General features: G+C 37.7%; 1 protein-coding gene and 1 pseudogene across 2 annotated transcripts in view; one reads left to right on the top strand and one right to left on the bottom strand.

The window, feature by feature from the left end:
* GSK3B (glycogen synthase kinase 3 beta) overlaps positions 1-22,359 on the bottom strand; it is a 224,182-nt gene that overhangs the window by 129,962 nt on the left and 71,861 nt on the right. For both annotated transcript variants that reach the window (XM_012463925.2, XM_012463924.2), the window contains exon 2: positions 11,613-11,806. In XM_012463925.2, the coding sequence (XP_012319348.1) occupies positions 11,613-11,806 (194 nt within the window). The remainder of the gene's footprint in view (positions 1-11,612; positions 11,807-22,359) is intronic.
* LOC105725014 (dr1-associated corepressor-like) lies at positions 14,906-15,620 on the top strand (annotated as a pseudogene).

The following is a 22,359-nucleotide window of genomic DNA, read 5'->3' on the forward strand; positions in this document are numbered from 1 at the left end:
TAAGTAGACAACAGTAGGAGATGGGGGGAGATACGGAGAGTTGTTTTTCAATGGTATAAAGTTACAGTTATACAAGGTAAGTAAGTTACACATATATGCTGTCCAACATAGTGCCTATAATTAACAAGGTGTACTTGTGAAAATTTGCTAAGAGAGTAGATGTCATGTCAAGTGTTCTTGCCTCCCCTCTCAAAAAAATGAAAAACAGTAAGAAAGGGGCATAATGAAACTTTTGGAGGTGACAGATATATGTTTATTATCTTGGCTCTGGTGATGGTAAGATGAATACACACATATGTCCAAATGCATTAAACTGTACACATTAATTATACACAGTTTAAAATATACCAATTATACCTCAATAAAGCTAGCAAAGGCAGGTCTAAAAGCTCATTTTTAACATGGCAAACAAATCAAAAGCCAAATGAAATTAAATTACAGGTTTTTGTAATATTATGTTTTCATTTTTTAGTTTTTTTTTTTTTTTTTTTTGAAGCAGAGTCTCACTCTGTTGCCCAGGCTGGAGTGCAGGGGCATGATCTCAGCTCACTGCAATCTCCACCACCTGGGTTCAAGGGATTCTCCTGCCTCAGCCTCCCGAGTAGCTGGGATTACAGGTGCCCGATACCATGCTCAACTAACTTTGTATATATATATTTTTTTAAGTAGAAACAAGGTTTCACCATGTTCGCCAGACTGGTCTTGAACTCCTGACCTCAAGTGATCCACCCACCTAAGCCTCCCAAAGTGCTGAGATTACAGGTGTGAGCCAACATGTCCGACTTTTTTTTTTTTTAATTTTTATAGAGACAAGGTCTTTATAAAAGACACATGTTAGCCAGGCTAGTCTTGAACTCCTGGGCTCAAGGAATCCTCCCGCCTTAGCCTCCCAAAGTGCTTGGATTACAGGCATCAGCTACCATGCCCAATCTATGCTTTCTTTTTCTGATGACACTGAAAAAGAATACTTATCAAATTGTAACAATCTTATAGAGAGATGAAATAATTTAACATTTTGAATTATTTTTGTACCAATTGTGGTCCAAATTCATTGAAAACACTTTCCATCTACCTTTGTGAAGATTCAGGTCAAAATGCAATGTTTTAATATTCTCTTCAGATGAATTTTCATTTATTAAGTGTTCAAAGGACTGAAAATCTATACCTCATATACAGTGTCTGCCAAAAATTTAAAAAAAAGAAAAAATATATAGAGCCATTACTAAGAGTTGGGTAGTACACGGTTAGTGACTAGATAAACACTCTCCTCAATAAAGCCCTAGACATTGTTTGGTTGTTATCTATCACAGTTACTATGTTTATAAATCATGTGGGTTCTCTCAGATTTCATGTAAGCACAATTTTCAGGGGAATCTAAAGGAAGATACTCCATCATATAAATCATGAACTCCCACAACTGGCACCAAACTAGATGATCTGCTTAATATTTCACATGGACTATAAACTCCTGGATTGCACAGACTGTGTCATATGCCTCTTTGTAACCTACATAACATCTAATGTAGTCTTTTGCACATAGTATCTACAAACTGACTTGACTAGCCTTAGTTCACACTTGATCTTGTAATCCAAAAAGTCAGTGGAGGTTTTTTAACAGAAAGGTGAGGTGAAATAGCTTCTTCAGATAAATCTCAATAGATTATCCCAAGCTAAGAAAGGTAAAGTCTAGTTTGAAGAGAAAGGAACCCTGATACTTGAATATTTCTTCACAGATTAAAAAAGCTATTTATGTGAGTACTCTCACTTGAGTCTAAAAAACCTTACAATGAATATTAAATATTTCATCCCACATCTTACCAAGAAGAAACAAATTTAAAGAGGTGAAATGACTTCTCCAATTTCATAAGGATCTCTCTATTCAGTAAGTTAGGAGGATTAGGAAAATAAGAAACTAGTACTGTAGGAAAGAGGCACAGACAAGTACCTTCAGATGTTATAACCACCAAGCACATTAAGAAACCAAGAAACCGGCTGGCAGTTAACAGCAAAGTCCTTTTGAAATAATTTACAGAAAAACAGAAATTAAACCCCAGAGTTCAGGAATAGCTATTATTTTACCACCATTCTCTAGATAGTTAGATATTTTATCTTAGGGTGATTCTTACAAAATGTAACCCATCCTAATATAAAAATAAACTCAGGGCAGAGTTTAACATTACATACTGAAGAGATGTCAAAATAATGAAGTGCTAGCAAAGAACATACTGCAAAAGAACTTAAGAGGAAAAAAAAATCCAAATATAGAAGCATCAAAAAGAATACTTAGGAATAAATTTAACCAAATGAATGAAAGACTTATATACTCAAAACTCTAAAACCTCATAGAAAGATGTAAATAAAGGAAAAGACAATACATAATCATGGACTGGAAGACTTAATACTGTTAAGATGGCAATATTCCCAAAATTGATCTATAGATCCACTAAATCCTGTTGAAACTGTAACTATCTTTTTTTGTTTGTTTGTTTTTTGAGATGGAGTCTCGCTCAGCCACCCAGGCTGTGCAATGGTGCATTCTCGATTCACTACAACCTCTGCCTCTCAGGTTCAAGAGATTCTCCAGCCTCAGCCTCCCAAGTAGCTGGGACTACAGGCACCCACTACCACGTCTGGCTAATTTGTTTTGTATTTTTAGTAGAAATGGGGTTCCACCATGCTGGCCAGGCTGGTCTCAAACTCCTGACCTCTGGTGATCCGCCCGCCTCAGCCCATCTCTACTAAAAATACAAAAATTAGCCAGGCATGGTGGCGCACACCTGTAATATCAGCTACTTGGGAGGCTGAGGCAGGAGAATCACTTGAACCTGGGAGGTGGAAGTTGCAGTGAGCCAAGATCATGCCATTGAACTCCAGCCTGGATGACAAGCGCAAAACCCCATCTCGAAAAACAAACAAACGAAAAAGAAATGAGCTATCATGACACAGAAAGTTATGCAGGCACCTTAAATTCATATTTCTAAACAAAAAAAGCAAAAATGAAAAGGTTAATATACTGTATGATTCCAAGAAAAGGCAAAACTATGGAAATAGTAAAAAGATCAATGGTTATCAAGTGTTTGGGGGAAGGGAAAAATGAATAGATATAGTTCAGGAAATTTTTAGTGCAGTATTTTGTATGATACTATAATGGTAGATACATATCCCCATACAACTGTCAAAACCCATATACTGTACAACACAAACAGTGAACCATAAGGCAAAATCTGAACTTTAGTTAATAATAATGTATAAATATTGGCTTACTGATTGTAACAAATGTACTACACTAAGGCAAGACATCAGTAATATTGGAAACTTGGGAGATGGAGTTGGAATTAGTGTATACATGGGAATTCTCTGTACTTTCACTCACTTTTCTGTAAAACTAGAACTGTTCAAAAAATAAAAGTCTAATAATGTTTTTAACTAGAAAAATTTTTTTTAAATTTAATGGTCAAAGGATTTCAACAGGCATTTCTCCCCAAGAAGACATGAAAACCACCAATAAGCACATGAAAAGATGCAGAACAGCAGAAAATGCAAATTAAGATGACAATGAGATACCATTTCACACCCACAAGGATGGGTATAATAAAAAACTAGATAATAACAAGTGTGATCAAAGTTGCAAAAAAATTGCAATGCTCATACATTGCTGTGGCATTACAAAATGGTACAGCTGCTTTAGAAAACAGGTTAATATTTCTTCAAAATGTTAATCACTGAGTCACTTTACGGCCCTGTGATTCCATTCCTAGAAATATACTCAAGAGAAATGAAAACCTATTTCCCCATATAAACTTGTACACAAATATTCATAGTAGCATCATTCATAACAGCCAAAAAGTAGAAATAACCTAAATGTTCATCAGTTGATGAACAGATAAACCATGTGTGGAATGTCCATACAAGGGAATATTATTCAGCCATAAAAGAAATGAAGTACTGAGACATGCTACAACAGGAATTAACTTCAAAAATATTATTCTAAGTGAAAGAAGCCAGACACAAAAGACCATACATTCTGTGATTCAATTTTTTGAAACGTCCTGGATGGGGGCAAATCCATTGACAGGTAATAGATTAGTAGTTTCCAGGGCCTGGGGGAAGGAAAGAATACAGAGTGACTGCTAATGGTTACAGAGTTTCCTTTTGAGATGAAAATATTCTGGAATTAAGTGGTGACAGTTGCCTAACTCTGTGACTACACTAAAACCAATGAGTTATACCCTTTAGAAGGGTAAATATACATCACATTAATTGTATCTCAATAAGGTTGTTATAAATAAATACATGAAGTAGCTGACTACTCACAAAAAAAAAAAAAAAAAAAGGAAAGGTTTCAGTAAAACTAGTCAAAAGGGTAACTTTAACTCTTGATATTCAATACTGCTTTTGACCTTACCTCAGATATATGGGAATTTGAAACAGTATAAACATGAAATAATTGTAAACTCAAAAAACAAAAAAGTGAGAAAACATAAAAAGCACATTATGCCTTATATCAAGTTTTATTTCTCTTTCTCTCAAGCCATTTAAGACACTGAAAGCCAGAAAGAAGAAATTCAAGACCACAAATATCATGCCTCCATTTTTTTCTCGGTGCAATAATCAAGGAGGCAATAAAACTACATATAATTTGTAACAGCAAAATCCATACAGCTCTTCCACATCAATCTTTGCAAAGTCCCTGAAAATTCCATTAAATTTTTAAAAATGTATTTTATCTATCACCCTACCTAGGCACCTGGGGAAGTATAAAAGTAGCATAAAACAGTCTGTATCCTTAAGAAACTTTGTATGGCAAACATGAAAACCTGCCTCTCAGGTTTCTCACTGCAAGGAACATTATTAGCAACGGTTCCAGCTGCTGACCTATCAAATCCGTTCTCCTGGCATAGCTTCCCAGCCTCTATAACTGAGAACGGTAGGCATACTTAATGGAGACCTTTTCCCAGGAAAAACTGAGCTTCTCCGACTTGGTAACTTTGGTTTGAGGACTCCCATTGCTATGCTGTTACTTTCTTACAGCTGTACTGGAAATGTAACACTTTTCCTATTCAACTTGTAGCTGTCCTTCCCTTTTCTTCCACCTAGTTTTGGCCACCACTTGAAAAATACAAACTTACATGACCCAAAGAACAGTGCTACACATACCACAAATAAAGATTACTATTTCTTTCAAGTTGTCAGTTTTATCAGCAAATAGATTTTTCAGAAATGACTTAAATGGCTATATAAAATACTAATAATTAGGTGCCTGATAATAGGATTACCATATTGAAGAGGAAGTAAAATAAGGGGAAAAAAATATCACACAAATAGCAGTATGTAGTAACTTAGAACCTTAAGAATAAAAACAAACAGCTTAGTTATAAGGAGTTTTAAAACTTAGAAAATGTCCTCATAATACTCATTTGATTCACACAACACTGAAGAAGTCTGACTGAGAAAAACAAAAAATAAAAGAACAAATACATAAAATAGCTGGAGCAAACAGGCTATATTAGAAAGCAAACTGATCGAATATTATCATATTTATAAGATATATTACATTTAGGTAAAAGGAAAAAACCATAAAACTTTTATGAAAATCAATGTCTAATCATAATAAAAACTGTTCATCTAAGAATAGAAACAAAACAACAAAAACACTCCAGCTCATGAGCAACATTTTAAACTCAGGTTTCTAGGTAAGCTAGAAAATTAGAAAAGCAACATAGCAAAGTACCCTAATAAAGAGCATCAGCACATTAAATGCATCTAGAAGATGCCCCAAGTTCAAAAAAAATGGAGGAGGCAGTGTTCAAATGGTTAAAACAAAATATATTTACATGGAGGAAGACTTCTTCCTCACTACACATACTAAATTAAATGTCTCTATTTAGACCTCCCAGTCCTAAAAAGAAAAAAATTCATTTAAAAGATTTAAGAAACACTGCAGTATGAGCAGTCCATTAAATCTAAAAAAAAGACAATAAAGAGTTACCACTGTTACCATTATTTAACCATTTTTCTCAGGTCCTGCTCAATGAAATTTAAAAAAATAAGAAAAGGAAGAAAAATGCAAACTTATTACTTGTAATTGAAATGGTGCTTATAAAAACAAAGGCAATCAACTGTAATGATAGGAGTTCAGTAAACTGAAATATAAAAGATTACTAACTCAACTTTCTTTAAATATTAGCAGTAAGTAAAGTGAAAATACTACTTTTAAGTCCCATGCATAAGAACAAAAAAAAAATTAGTACTAAATGAATCTAGATAAAATAAGTTTAAAACCTACATAAGTAACTATAAAGTTTTGTATCAAAAACTGGATTAAATGGAGAGAATTATCACATTTCTGGATGGGAAGACTGGATATTATAAATTTACACATTCTGCCCAACTACTCTACAAATTTAAAACAATTTTAATCAAAATGTAAAGTTTGTTTTTGTTTTGTTGGGGTTGCAGGAAAAACATCATAGGCTGATGATATTTGATAGACGGATTTTTTTTTTTTTTTTTTTTTTTTTTTTGAGATGGAGTTTCACTCTTGTTACCCAGGCTGGAGTGCAATGGCGCGATCTTGGCTCACCACAACCTCCACCTCCTGGGTTCAGGCAATTCTCCTGCCTCAGCCTCCCGAGTAGCTGGGACTACAGGCACGCACCACCACGCCCAGCTAATTTTTGTATTTTTAGTACAGACGGGGTTTCACTTTGTTGACCAGGATGGTCTCGATCTCTTGACCTCATGATCCACCCGCCTCGGCCTCCCAAAGTGCTGGGATTATAGGCGTGAGGATACACGGATTTTTTAAGAGATAAAACAAGAAACACTCAAAATATGCTGTTAGTTCTTATCATTAGAGAAGCCAAAATGGACAAGTCAGTGGAAAAGAAAAGGAAACCCAGAAGAAAATCTCATGTATATATGGTAATGTAATACGGTTTTTAAAATGGCATTTGCCCATCAGTGGGAAAAGGATAAAGTTTATAAAAATGATTTCTGAGACAAATGACCTACTACTTGGGGAAAGGTTAACTTATATCACTACTTCACACTATGTCCCAAAATATAACACCAAAAAGATTAAAGAAATATGTGAAAATAAAATTCCTAGTGGAAAAAGCAATGATTTATAAGCAAGATAGAACAGGACCTTTCTCAGCATTATACCAAAGCCCAAATCAACATCTGAAGAGCAAAAGTATCACAAGCAAAGTCAACACAAACTGAAATTATTTTTTCTCTCTTTGAGATGATGATAGATGGTTCATATTCTTGTGGAGGCAGCTTCTAGGATGGCCCTAAATTATACCTGCCTTCTGGTATTCACACTCTTGTTTAATCACCTCACCCTTCCAATATTAGGTTAGAAAAAAATTGTGGTTTCTGTCTTGGGCTTACTATTTTTCCACTGGATCCCTTGCCATGTGGGAAGCTAAATGGTTAAGACCTTGAAAAGCCCAGTGGACAGGCCCATGTGTCAAGGGACCAAAGTCTGCCAACAATCATATGGTATGCTTGGGGACAGATATTTCCTCCTTCAAACAAACCTTCAGATGAAACTGCAGCCCTGGCTGACGCCTGGATTACAGTCTGGTGAGAGGCCCTGGGCCAGAGGTTCCTAGCTAAGCCATGCCTGAAGTTCCAATGCACAGAAGCACTGAGATAATAAAATCTTTGTTGCTTTACACCATTAAGTTTTGTGGGTAATGTGTTATATAACAATATATAACTAACATAATCCTTAACAAACGGGTGTTAACAACTGAGTAAGGAAGACGTATACTCTAAAAGGGGTAAAAAGAGTAATGGCATGTAAAATGATGTTGTAAATTAAAATAATTTTTCAGGGCTAGGCATGGTGATTCAGACCATGATCCCGAATCAACTTAGGCCAGGAACTCGAGACCAACCTGGGCAATGTAGTGAGATGCATCTCTACAAAAAATTTAAAACAAAAAAGAAAGAAAAAAGAAAAATGATTTTCCACCAACAGAATTGAAAAAACATAAAAATACCCCTAATATCTAAAGACTACACAGCAAATGGCCATTACTCATATTCAAATAATGTACATTTAAATGCATGAAATCTGACCAGAAGGCACCCTGTATCAAGATTTAAAGTGCTCTCCTGCCGGGTGCGGTGGCTCACGCCTGTAATCCCAGCACTTTGGGAGGCCGAGGCAGGTGGATCACAAGGTCAAGAGATCGAGACCATCCTGGTCAACATGGTGAAACCCCGTCTCTACTAAAAATACAAAAAATTAGCTAGGCATGGTGGCGCGTGCCTGTAATCCCAGCTACTCAGGAGGCTGAGGCAGGAGAATTGCCTGAACCCAGGAGGCAGAGGTTGAGGTGAGCCGAGATCGCGCCATTGCACTCCAGCCTGGGTAAAAAGAGTGAAACTCCATCTCAAAAAATAAAAATAAAAAAAGTGCCCTCCTACTCTTCAACCCTAGAATTCTACTTTTAAAAACTGTATTCTGATACACTAAATAAATACAATGTTGGTAGGGAAAAACATCTTCAGTAGCTATCAATTGAACAATGGCTAACTGAGGCATATCTACACAATAAAATATAATGCAACCGTTAGAGAATGAAATAAAACTAGTCTTTCTTTCTTGAGAGGGAGAAAAAGGGTGTGGTTTAAATACTTTGATAGAAAAAGGCATGATGCTGTGAGAATCCGATACTACGATATAGAAAGAGGATGAATACTGTGAAAGAAAGACACAAGGGGTAAAGGGGTTTAACACAGTGAGGATAAAATGTAGTAAGGCACTGGAGAATCTGTCTAGATTCGAATTCTTGCCCATTCATCCACCTGCCAACTGTGTGACCCTGGACAAGCTAATTTAAAATCTCTTTGTACTCAGGTTTCCTTATCCAAATAACAACAATATCAATCACACAGTACTAATGGTAAGAATTATGTAAACTCATGTAAAAAAAATACATATAATAAGGATAAGTATTTGCTATCATCATTAACTACTAATCAAAAACGGAATGTGTGGGTATTTAGGAGACAAATATTTTTTAAATGGAGACCCTGTGATAAAAAAATATGGAATTTCCTAGTTTGTGGACAATAAGGGCTCAAGGAATTTAGAACAGCAAGATCTACATGGCTGATTGGAATCATCTGGGAAGTTTCATACAGGAAGAATTTGACCTGAGTTTTCATAAATGCACAGAATTTAGATAGCAGGAGAATGGGAGTAATAGAAAAGCTGAATAAAAGCACAGTGGGCATAGAGAAGAACACATTTCAAGGACAGTGACATAAAAAGTTTGGAAAGTTGAGTATTTGGAGAAAAGGGAAGACTACGGAAGTTTCTGAGTACACGAGTAAACTAGGCAGGTTTTACTTTCTAGACTATGAAGAACCATGGAAGATTTATAAGCAGGAGAAAAACAACATGACCAATGAGAACTTTGGGAGTATTCTAGTCTTAGTATGCAGAAGAGATTAGAAAGGAGAAGACTAAGGTAGTCTTTTTTGTTTGTAAGTGATTAAGCCAAATAACGACAGAATCTGACTAGAATAGTACTAAAGAGAAAGAAAAAGAGCCACAGCAACTAGGGAGTATGAGGTAAAAAGAAAATCAAGTTTAACAATGACTGGATATTAGGGATGAGCAAATGGAACAGTCTGGGTAACAGTGAATGATAAAACCATTAAAAGGAAAAAGCAAATCCAAAGTTCTGGGAACCAGAAGGAAAGATTTCCATTGAGTCTTAAAAGTTAAGTCACGGGACGGGCACAGTGACTCATGCCCCAGCACTTTGGGAGGCTGAGACGGGTGGATCACGGGGTCAGGAGTTGAGACCAGCCTGATCAATATGGTGAAACCCCATCTCTACTAAAAATACAAAAATTAGCTGAGCATGGTGGCACATGCCTGTAATCCTAGCTACTGGATTCTGCCCCAGCTACTTAAGAAGGTGGCTGAGGCAGGAGAATCGCTTGAACCTGGGAGGTGGAGGTTGCAATAAGCTGAGATGGCACCATTGTACTCCAGCCTGGGCAACAGAGTGAGACTCTGTCTCAAAAAATAAAAAATAAATTTCAAAAAGTTTAGTCATGGTTACATAAGATGGCTTGCCAATTTGGGATAACAGTACAACATTCAGCTATCAAGATCCAGTGGGCATTTGACAACATGAGACTAGTATTTGGTGAGAATTGGAAACAAAAACTACTGAATTTTTAAAAACTCTTTAGAATGTTCTAGACATTTACAACAGATGGACACTACAAAGTGTGTTATACCAGAGCAGTGATCACTTCTTATTGTTATAGCCCTTCATGTTTAACATAGGTCTTAGCACATAGGAGGCAATCAGTAAAATGTTGCAGAGGTGGGAGGAGTAGGAAAGTGAGCAATGCTGCATAGTGGCAGAGGCTTAATTACAGCCAGTGTCTTCTGAATCTCTCTGCTATACCACAACATAGAGATGACATCTGAGCTTCCATGCATAGGCTCCCCTAATGAGGTACAAAAAATGAAAATAAATGGCAAGAACTGAACTTTGGGATTGCCAGTGTCTAAAGGCAGAAGGACAAGGGAAAAAAAAGGAAGATACCAAAAAAAATAGTTATGAGAAAAATGGATACTGTTATAATATGGTTTGGATGTTTATCCCTTTCCAAACCTCATGTTGAAATGTAACCACCAATGTTGGAAATGGAACCTGGTAGGAGGTATTGGATCATGGGGGTGAATCCCTCATGAATGGTTTGGCACCATCCCTTTGGTGATGAGTGGGTTCCTGCTTAGTTAGTTCACAGGAGATCTGGTTGTTTAAGAGAATCTGGGAACAGGCATGGTAGTTCATGCCTGTAATCCCAGCACTTTGGGAGGCTGAGACAGGTGAACTGCCTGAGCTCAGGAGCTCGAGACCAGCTTGCACAACATGGCAAAACCCCATTTCTACAAAATAATAACAAGAGTAATAATAATAATAAAAGTCTGGATCTCCCCCTTCACTCTCTGGCTCAGCTCTCGCCATGTGATGCACCCGCTCGTCCTTCATGTTCCGCCCATGATTAGAAGCTTCCTCAGACCATTACTAGAAGCAGATGTCTGTACCACACTTTCTGTACAGCCTGCAGAATTGAGAGCCAATTAAACCTCTTTTCTTTATAAACTACTCAGTATCAGCTATTCCTTTATAGAGACACAAAAACAGACTAACAGAAGTTGCATCATGGATTAAAAATTTTTTTTCAAGAAAAGAAGCACAGTCAACTGTATCAAATGCTTATATGCTACAGGCAGTGTTCCTCTGGTCTACACCAAACAGTAAATGGGTGGGGACAGGTCACTTTTTAAAGTATAAATTAAGAAGAAATTTTAACTTACTTTTCACAGGATTATAAATATACATATCATTCATAATGATTACAAAAGTAATACTGCAATCTTCAGTGAATTTTATCCTACAAAATACATGACTAGAAATAATTAAAGTCACTATAATGTTTGAGCTCAACAAAAATGCACACAATAGAAGAAATCTGAAGCAAAAAGAAGCAACCAAAAAAATAATCACGGTACCTGTATTACGACAGCAACAAAATACATTAAATACTGGAGGTTTTACCTTAAATCTCTTGTCCTGCAATACTTTCTTGATGGCAACCAGTTCTCCCGAATCACAAAGTTTGGCTTGATATACCACACCAAATGATCCATTTCCAATCACTTTAGTGTCTGTATAGCTGACTTCTTGCGGCCTGTCTGGACCCTGCCCAGGAGTTGCCACCACTGTGGTTACCTTGCTGCCATCCTTGTCTCCTAAAGGAAGAAAGAATTTTTTTTTTTAATGACAACTGTAAAGAGTTAAATAGAGAAAACTGCCAAAGTATACAAGGTAAACTACATTATTTTATTTTGTTTTTTGAGGTGGAATCTCACTCTTGTTACTCAAGCTGGAGTGCAGTGGCACAATCTCAGTCACTATAACCTCTGCTTCCCAGATTCAAGCAAGTCTCCTGCCTCAGCTTCCCAAATAGCTGGGATTACAGGCGCCCACCACCATGCCCAACTAATTTTTGTATTTTTAGTAGAGACGGGGTTTTACCATGTTGGCCAGGCTGGTCTCAAACTCCTGACCTCAGGTGATCCGCCCACCCTGGCCTCCCAAAGTGCTGGGATTACAGGCATGAGCCACCATGCCCAGCCAAGGTAAACTATAATCTTTACTACAAATTAATTTTTAGGTTATCACATATAATTACTTCAATTATTTGTTTCAATTATAAGTCATTTTTAAACTCCCATGTATTCAGTCATTCCAGACCACACACAATGCTTAGCTCCATCCCCATGAGGTAGATAGTACTGTTCCCATATTATAGGTAATAGGAAGAATGTTAAATTTGCCCACGGTGAAATAGCAAATGGTGAACCCATGAGAGTTTGACCTTATCCATCCAATTCTAAAAGGCCTTAGTGCTTTCCTCAAGGCCTTATTTTACTTGAAAATAAAATATGTGCAAATAAAAATGTCTAAGTATTCTGACTCTCTTCAGATCATTCTACATTTGGGAAAGTAAGGCTTTGAGTTTTTGCTTCCTTGAATCTTCTTTTTAGCAAAGTAGAAGACCTTTCAGAGAAAGGTCAGATGGAGAAAAGAATGTTAATTTGGGGTTAAAAGATATAAAACTTAAATAATCCAACCCATTCTGAACTGAGACCCATTTACAAGCAGATTACTGGCTCCAGGGTCTCTATTCACTCATAGCCCTCTTCTTTCCTTTTTTGCCTTCTCTCACCCCTAGCAGCAATACAAAAGCTCTCTTCAACTGAGGCACAAGAGCCACCTACCTCCTACTTGACATCGTCCACAGTCACTATCTTGTTCTCTGAATTCTTAAATGATTCTCTGTATTATGCTACTTAGTATCTGATCTAAAAGAGCTTTACATTGTTCTTTTAGTGACTTCAACATGCATGAAAATGACTAATGTTTCTTCTCTCTTTCCTGACAAATCTAAAACCAATTCTCAGTACAATGTAAGTTCTTAGGCTCACTTATTAGACTTGTATTTTTTCCTGTTACTCTTCCATTATAATAATTTTCTTTTTAAAATACTAACTGAATTCATACTAACCTAATAAAAGAAAAGTAACATATTTATGAGTATTTTTCTCTATGAAATATAAATTGCTAGATAAATGAATATCCAAATGTACTGGTAGCATATGTAACCAATATTTATATTCATCTAAATTCATAGAAGTACTAATATACACAAAAGCCAGTGAATGTCTGGACCAATTAACACTTTTGTAAAATGGCATTTATGACAGATTCAAAAGCAATGAGGGATGTCTTCATAAGATAGCCAGGTGAATTACAGGCAGTCTATATTTATCATGGCCAGCCATCTTTAACATTTATGTCTTTAGGTCCAAGGTAAAACATTCAAATTGGCATGATGTAATCACCCCAAATCCAATACCACTCGTGAAAAGAAATAAATCTTGTCAACACCACCATTTTACTTACAGCAGTATCACATATGCTTTAAATGCATACAAACCCCAGCATAAGCCAATACAAAAAAGCAGTTCTCAAAGCTTTCACATGCTCCCATCAAGTCTCACCTTAACAGTAAAATAAATCTTAGGTGCATTTGCTAAAAACCTAGTTCAATCTAATCTGAGTTCTAAATTACCATGCCCCCCCACCAAAAAAAAAATCTATTTAATCTTAACTACAGCTTTTCAAATTGACTATAAACCTTACCATAAGTTATTTTCTTCCTCGTTTGTAAAATAACTTTTCTTTACCTGTATCTTAGCAGTCCTAAAAACAGAATCACAGTCTTCTGAACTTAAACTCTAAATGAAGAGCTCCAGAAACGTATTGAATGCATCCTTATAATCCAATTGTCTCAAGAGAAGATAAAAAGCATAACTTAGGAGGCTGAGGCAGGAGAATTGCCTGAACCCAGGAGGCGGAGGTTGCGGTGAGCCGAGATTGCGCCATTGCACTCCAGCCTGGGTAACAAGAGCGAAACTCCGTCTCAAAAAAAAAAAAAAAAGCATAAGTTATTTCAAACATAGTCTGACTCTTCCCTGTGTTATCCAAGTCAAAACCACAACGTCAAAAAAAAGATTTTAAGGACTCTGAATTAATAATTTCACTGAACAAGTTGCTTGAAAAATCTTACAAGCCTAACTCACAAAACAAAAGCTCATTATTATCTTACAAAGATAAACTAATAGATTTTAAGAATGGTAGCCAAGTGTGGTGGCACATGCCTGTAGTTCCAGCTACTCAAGAGGCTGAAATGGGAGGATCTCTTGAGCCCGGGAGGTGGAGGTTGCAGTGAGCCAAGACCTCGCCACTGCATTCTGGCCGGGGTGACAAAGCAAGACCCTTTCTCAAAAATAAATAAATAAATAAAAGGCCAGCCACAGTAGCTCACACCTGTAAACCCAGCACTTTGGGAGGCCAAGGCAGAGATCAGTTGAGGCCAGCAGTATGAGACCAGCCTGGGCAACATGGCAAAACCCCATCTCTACTAAAAATACAAAAATTAGCCAAGCACAGTGATACATGCCTGTAATCCTGCTACAAGGGAGGCTGAGGCACAAGAATCCCTTGAACCCAGGAGGAGAAGGTTGCAGTGAGCAGAGATCACGCCACCGTATTCTAGCCTGGGCGACACAGCAAGACTGTGTCCAACAACAACAAAAAAGCCTGCCGTATTCCACAATTCTAATTAACTGAAAAACAGAAAACAAAAACTGTCTGGGTACAACTAAAAATTATGTTTTGTTTACTGTATAACCATATTTCAATAAAAGAAACAGGAGCCCCACCTTCGTATTTTCTTGCTCCAGTAAAAGAACTTAAGAAATATAAGCATTTGTTTGCCCAAGATGCCGAGCAAGAAGTACAATGCGCGGTTCCCACCGGCGCAGATCAAGAAGATCATGCAGACGGATGAAGAGATTGGGAAGGTGGCAGCGGCAGTGCCTGTCATCATCTCCCGGGCGCTCGAGCTCTTCCTAGAGTCGCTGTTGAAGAAGGCCTGCCAGGTGATCCAGTCCTGAAATGCCAAGACCATGACCACATCCCACCTGAAGCAGTGCATTGAGCTGGAGCAGCAGTTTGACTTCTTGAAAGACCTGGTGGCATCTGTGCCCGACATGCAGGGAGACAGGGAGGACAACCACATGGATAGGGAAAAGGGCCCCCACAGGGGCTGGAAGCCAGGCAGTGGCAGCCAAAAGAACAGTGGGATGGGAACGAAAAGCAAGGACAAGAAGCTATCTGGGACAGACTCGGAGCAGGAGGATAAATCTGAGGACACAGACACTGACGGAGAAGAGGAGACATCGCAACCCCCACCCCAGGCCAGCCACCCCCCTGCCCACTTTCAGAGCCCCCCGACACCCTTCCTGCCCTTCGCCTCTACTCTGCCTTTGCCCCCAGCACCCTCAGTTCCCTCAGCACCAGACGCAGAGGATAAAGAGGATTACAACTCCTAGCGCCCTCCACCCCCTAGGCAATAGCCCCTTTTAGTTGGTTTTAGTTGCTCTAGGGGGAGGAGGGAAGGTAGAGCTGTTCTTGAATCTATTAAAAAAATTAATAAAAGGGGAAAAAAAAGAAAGAAATATAAGCATTTGTGATGACTTTTCCTACTTGCCTCCACAGGTTCTAAAAAAAGGTCACATAAAAGGTCTCTTTAAAAAAGGCCACATTTCAAGGGTTCAAGAACTAGCTATGAAAAACATCCATCAGGACCCTGGGATTTAGCATTTCTTCACCCTAGCCACTGAGCCTAGAAATGTCTATCCCAACATCGTAATTTGCAAATGGAAAAAAGCACAAATGAGACAATTCTGCTAAAATATTAAAAGCAGAATGGAAAGGTCCTACAGATACTATAGCTGAAAGAGAATCTTAAGGCCTGTTAATTTTAAGCTGAGATTTGCTGTAGACAAGGACCAATTCTCCAATTCTTTCTAACTTTCATACATATAGAGACAAAGTACTTACTATCTTAGCAGTAATTAAAAGATTTACTCTACTCTGTCTAAAACAGAGAAATTGCTAAGAATTATTACAGACTATATTTTCCACTAATATGTACTATCTAGATACTAGGAAAATGGCTCTTCAGTCTTTCTATAGACTTCAAGCAACCTAGAACTTTTATTCATTATCAAGTTCTTCAGACCGTTCTATCAGATATTTGAAATAACAGAGCTGAAAAGAATGGCAGGGCAATATGGGGGATGATTTGGCACGAACATTAGTAGTGCCATGGGTCAGTCAGCAGTTAGCATGCCAAGGAAAAGCATGTTACCATTTAGCATTGTAATTAGCCAACTTGGCAGTAAGATAACAACTGTAACTTTAGGAGGCTGAGGCAGGCAGATCACGAGGTCAGGAGATTGAGACCAACATGATGAAATGCCATCTCTACTAAAAACACAAAAATTGCCTGGTCGTGGTGATGTGTGCCTGTAATTCCCAACTACTCAGGAAGCTGAGGCAGAAGAATCGTTTGAACCAGGGAGTTGGAGGCTGCAGTAAGCGGAGATGGCACTACTGCACTCCAGCCTGGCGACAGAGCGAGACTCTGTCTCAAGAAAAAAAAAAAAGAGAGAGAGAACTGTATAAAATTATACTGTTTACAAAGAACTACCCCACTCATTGTTTCATCTACATTAATACCTATAATAATTTATCATAAAGCTTTAGGTAGCAGAACTCTTCACATGCCTCACATTGCCTTTGCTATATCTTAAAACCTTCCCACTACCCACTAACTTCGTATTCTTTTCTCCATCTTCCCTTAAAAAATAAGATAATGTGTCTAATAACATAATGTAAAAGGATCAGCTCCAGAGGAATAGGAAGTAAGAGAATAAATCAACAGCCTTTTATAGTTTTCTGGCCTCAACCATGTACTCCTTAATATCAACATCTATTCCCAGAGACACTCTGGCAACATTAGGTTTTAAAATTTATACCAAAGCAAAACCACATGAAAAATAAAACTGTACAACAGTTGATTCTGTAACATCCAAACAACTTAATATTTGCTACTACAAATTGGACCATTTCAGACCACAGCACTGCTTCCAAGAGACCAAAATCCTCAAGAAAACCAAGAAATCACAACAAATCTGCTTAAACAAAAAGTAACCACTTTGTAAAACAGTGATTTCAAAACTAAGTACATGATACTAGCAATTATAATAAAATTGGTCTTCAAAAAATGCCACTACCTTGAAGGTATAACAGCACAGCAGCAGGAACTAGTTCAGCTTCAGGCCCTCTCTCCTGTCAGAGGACTTCACTCATACTGTACACATTTCCTACATAATTAAAATGCAGCATTAAATCCCTACTCTTTACCACAATAGATAAATCTTAAATATATAAACCATAATAGACTCCTCATGATGCAATGAAAAGATAGTATACAGTAGAACAATCACTTTCTATTAAAGACTGTTAAATACAGAATAATTTTCTTTTTTAAGAGACAGGGTCTCTGTCATCCAGGCTGGAGTGCAATGGCATAATCATAGCTCACTCACTGTAACACTGAACTCCTGGGCTCAAGCAATCCTCCCACCTCAGATTCCCAAATAACTAGCATCAGAGGCACAAACCACCAGGCCTGGCTAATGTTTTTCATTTTTTAATTTTTTGGAGAGACAGGGTCTCACTTTGTTTCCCAGGTTGGTCTCTTAACTCCTGGCCTCAAGTGATCCTCCTACCTCAGCCTCCCCAAACCGCCGGGATCATATGTGTGAGCCACAGCATCCAGCCCAGATACAATTTTTACAAAAGTCTTGGCAAGTTTAGGCATATCCCAAAATGACACATGCAGCCTAGTTCCCAATCTCTCAAAAACAGGATTGTTCCTGTAAACAACATTTTGTGATTATATTTTTTGAAGTCATCTCAAGTCACTCCTCAGACCAATCCACCCTGAGATGAACAAATGCAACACTGTGACATGGACCACATCCAAGGTATGGAGGGAGTATCCAAAAGGCAAAAATTCACTTCAAGGATGTTTAAATATTTAGTAGGTGTCTGGCACTGACACTCTATTTGAATGATAAATCTCAAAGCTGAACATACTTTTTTCATTTAAAAAAGGTATTTAACTTGCTGTTTCAAGATTAGTTCTCAAAATCCAGTGCTGAGAAAAAGCAACAACTGAGACACTTTGTAACTGAGGAGCTTTTAGAGAATATGTATAAGCTATGCTACCCATACAAACTGGGCAAAGTCTTGCCACAGTCCAGTAAATACTCTGGGGACCTTGCTGTGGAAAGTTAAGTCTGCAATGACTGCCTCTATAAAAATTTTCCTTCGTCTCCACGTAGAAATAACAGAAAGTTAAAAGTCTGCAACAAAAGCCTAGAGAAATCAGCACACCACCCATGAATACACAGGAGACAGAAAGCATTTTCATGACATTTTCTGCCGAACAATAGTATTAGTAGGGAAAACGGCACTGCCTATTATTATTTCACTATCATGCGAAGAAATAACACACAGCTATTTTTAAAGGATGTCTACAACAAGGATACTCTATTGAAAAATATGATTATATAAATTACTCAAAAGAACTTTATCTTCAGGTATGAATAAGACTGTCAGAAGAGAAAACTCTGGCCACTGTAAATTTTTCAGGTTAGGTTGAAATTCAAACAATTCTTTATCCAAAGAAACCAGGTTAAAAAAAAAAAAAAAGAAACTTCTATTAAAACAAAGATGTTAGCCGGGAGCAGTGGCTCATGCCTGTAATCCCAGCACTTTGGGAGGCCAAGGCAGGTAGATCACCTGAGGTCAGGAGTTCAAGACCAGCCTGGCCAAAATGGCAAAACTCCATCTCTACTAAAACTACAAAAAATTAGCAGGGTGTGGTGGTGGGCACCTGTAATCCCAGCTACTTGGGAGGCTGAGACAAGAGAACTGCTTCAATCAGGGAGGCGGAGGTTGCAGTGAGCCAAAATTGCACCTTTGCGCTCCCGCCTGGGTGACAGAGCCAGAGACTCTGTCAAATAAAATAAAAATTTAAAAAATATGTTGGGCCAGACTCAGTGGCTCATGCCTGCAATCCCAGCACTTTGCAGGCCAAGGGAGGAGAACTGCTTGAGCTCAAGAGTTGAAAACCAGATTGGGCACCACAGTGAAACCCTGTCTCTATTTATTTTATAAAAGAATTAAAATTAAATTAAATTAATTTTTTTTTTTTTTTTTTTTTTTTTTTTTTTTGAGACGGAGTTTCGCTCTTGATACCCAGGCTGGAGTGCAATGGCGCGATCTCGGCTCACCGCAACCTCCGCCTCCTGGGTTCAGGCAATTCTCCTGCCTCAGCCTCCTGAGTAGCTGGGATTACAGGCACGTGCCACCGTGCCCAGCTAATTTTTTGTATTAGTAGAGACGGGGTTTCACCATGTCGACCAGGATGGTCTCGATCTCTTGACCTCGTGATCCACCCGCCTCGGCCTCCCAAAGTGCTGGGATTACAGGCTTGAGCCACCGCGCCCGGCCTAAATTAATTTTAAAAAGCAAAAATGTTCCCCCAAATTAAACTGCTAGAAACAAGAAAACAACATAAAAATAATTAGCAAAGGAAATAAAAAGTAGAAAACTGAGCCCCACAGGATAAGAGTCTGAAAATTCAAAAATGAACTTATTCTTGTGATGAAAACAGGGACTTTATTTCATGACGCAGAAGCTTAACCAGAGAGTACAACTGCTTATATATGTTGGAACAAATGCAACTATGAAAAAAGAAAAGAAATATCAACCACGCAGTTGAATCTATCAAAGCAACTCTAATGATCAATAGCAGGAAGAAAATTCCAGGACAATTTTCATGTAACCTTGATGTGATAAAAATCATTCTAACAGGGCCTTTTCCCTTAGATCCCATTCATCTTCACATGATTCTAATCTAAGAGATTAGAAAAAACAAAAGAATTACTAAATTTCCTTTGGGGATAGGAAGAGTAAACAAAAAGAGAGGCAGAGAAAACAAAATGGACAGATGTCACACAGAGGCTGGCTTTTGGAGATGTTTCCTTGTCTATCACTTTTAGAAATGAAAAGGAAAACATATGGTGGTAGAGGATAGAAAAAACAGAAAGACTCCAGAGTCCTTTTCAATCACAGGAAGACATCATGCTACTGAGATTAACGGACATCAATTCTGAAGAATCATAACAGTCCCTTCTTAAAAAAAAAAGAAAAGAAAAGAAAAGTCAGTCAAATTTTGTCCTTCAAGGCATAACGAAAAGAATATGGGTTCTGAAGTCATACAAAGGTTTATATCAAATGTTTAACCTAATTAATATCTATAAAATGGAGATAGCTGTTACTTAGGGTTGTGATGATTGAATAACACAATTTACATAGCTGTTGTTTTTTAAATGCATGCCACATACTGGCTGCTCAATAAATTACAATTTCTTTGAACTCTGAATAATTATTAGCAGTGGGAATAGAAAAGAACGTCATTCTGTTTCGCTATGCTCTTTTACCACACACATGTGCCCTACCACAGTACTATCACAATGTCCTATAATTATTAAAAATCTGAACCCCCTCACTTCACTAAGAGCTCTTAGAAAAGCCAGACACTGGCTGGGTGTGGTGGCTCACACCCGTAATCCCAACACTTTGGGAGGCTGAGGCGGGCAGATCACAAGGTCAGAAGTTCTAGACCAGCCTGGCTAACATGGTGAAACCCCATCTCTACTAAAGATACAAAAATTAGCCAGGTATGGTGGCAACGCGCCTGTAATCCCAGCTACTCAGGAGGCTGAAGCAGGAGAATCACTTGAACCTGGGAGGCAGAGGTTGCAGTGAGCTGAGATCACACCACTGCACTTCAGCCTAGGCGATAGGGTGAGACTCTGTCTCAAAGGAAAAAAGAAAAACCAGACATTTTTGGAATCATTTACATTTCCTGTGTGCACACGGTTAAGCACAATTCAAGTGCTCAGCAAAGATTTGCTATTGCATTTATAAGAATCAATCAAGCAGAATTGTTAGGATTTGCAAACTGACTACTTCATGTTAAATGTAAGTAGTGCTTTTGCTTCTTCCTATGCTTGCCATTGGTCAGATATAAATCCCTGGGGAGAAGGTATATAGAAAAGCCTTTACAAGTAGTAAAACAGAATGGAGGGGTTACTGAAAACATGGTGACAACAAGCAGCCAAAACAAATGACTCAATGTGCCACATGTGTATTTATGTATGGATGGGAAATTTACTCTGTTCCTAACCCTAAGCATACTCCTTGAGAACCATTTACAGTTTGCAAGCACCACTCACGGTGGGCATAAGAATCACCCAGGAGTTTGCTAAAATGAAACCTCTAGAATGTAACCCCTAAAAGGTTAGTAGGTCTAAAGTGGAGCTCCAGAGACTGTATTTTTAATAAGCACCCCAAATGCTTCTTAATGCAGATCCAGCTACCACACTTGAAAAGCCACAACATACCATTTAATTCCTACAAAAAGCCTGTGACATATTCAGAACACTCATTTAACAAACGAGAAAATTCATGGTGTCCAAAAAAATTTTGATAATTTGCTCAAAGTAATCCTTTCAATAACTCATACCCACAGGATTCAGACCTGTCAATTTACTGCAAAAGTCCCGTGCCCTACTACATTACTTTGCTAAGGACCATGTCATAAAGATAAGAGATAGGTGTTTAGGCCCTGAAACCAACTTTTAGTGTTCAGCAAAACCTAAAACTACAAATATCTTACAAAAGGTGCTGAGGCAAGTATCTATTAGCCACTCAAATTTTTTCTTTGAAATATCCATACTTCTTTTAAGCCAATTTTAACTGACTCAGTTTTTTATCCTCTTGATTTTACCTCAAAACAAAATTTTACTTTAAACCAAACAATAAACCTCAAATCGGAAAAATGCTAATTTTCAACAGTCTGAACTTAAATATTATTTTACTTATAAGCCATAAACTGGAATCAAGCATATTTTCATTTTCTCTAACTTCACTGAACTAGAATAAAATCAAACCAACCCGACGTGAATAAATATTTCACTTGGTCTTAAGCCCTCACTTGAAATAATTTCAAGACATATTTTAGAAACAGGTTTATTTTCCATACACATTAAAAAAGGCTTACAGCATGTGCACAAAAAGCTTCAGCTTTTAGGGATTTTAAGTCTTAAACATGATTATCTGCTTGATTCATAAGTTGTCCAAGTTGAAGGGAAAGTAAGGGTAGACAAGACATTTAAATTTTTCTTCAGAAGGAAGGTTATCAGATTATCAAAGAATTAGTACACTATACATGTATGAAAAGAACAAA

This window comes from Aotus nancymaae, unplaced genomic scaffold (genome assembly GCF_030222135.1).
Source record: "Aotus nancymaae isolate 86718 unplaced genomic scaffold, 86718_ANA_hifiasm-v0.15.2.pri h1tg000011l, whole genome shotgun sequence".
In the NCBI taxonomy this organism is placed as follows: Eukaryota; Metazoa; Chordata; class Mammalia; order Primates; family Aotidae; genus Aotus; species Aotus nancymaae.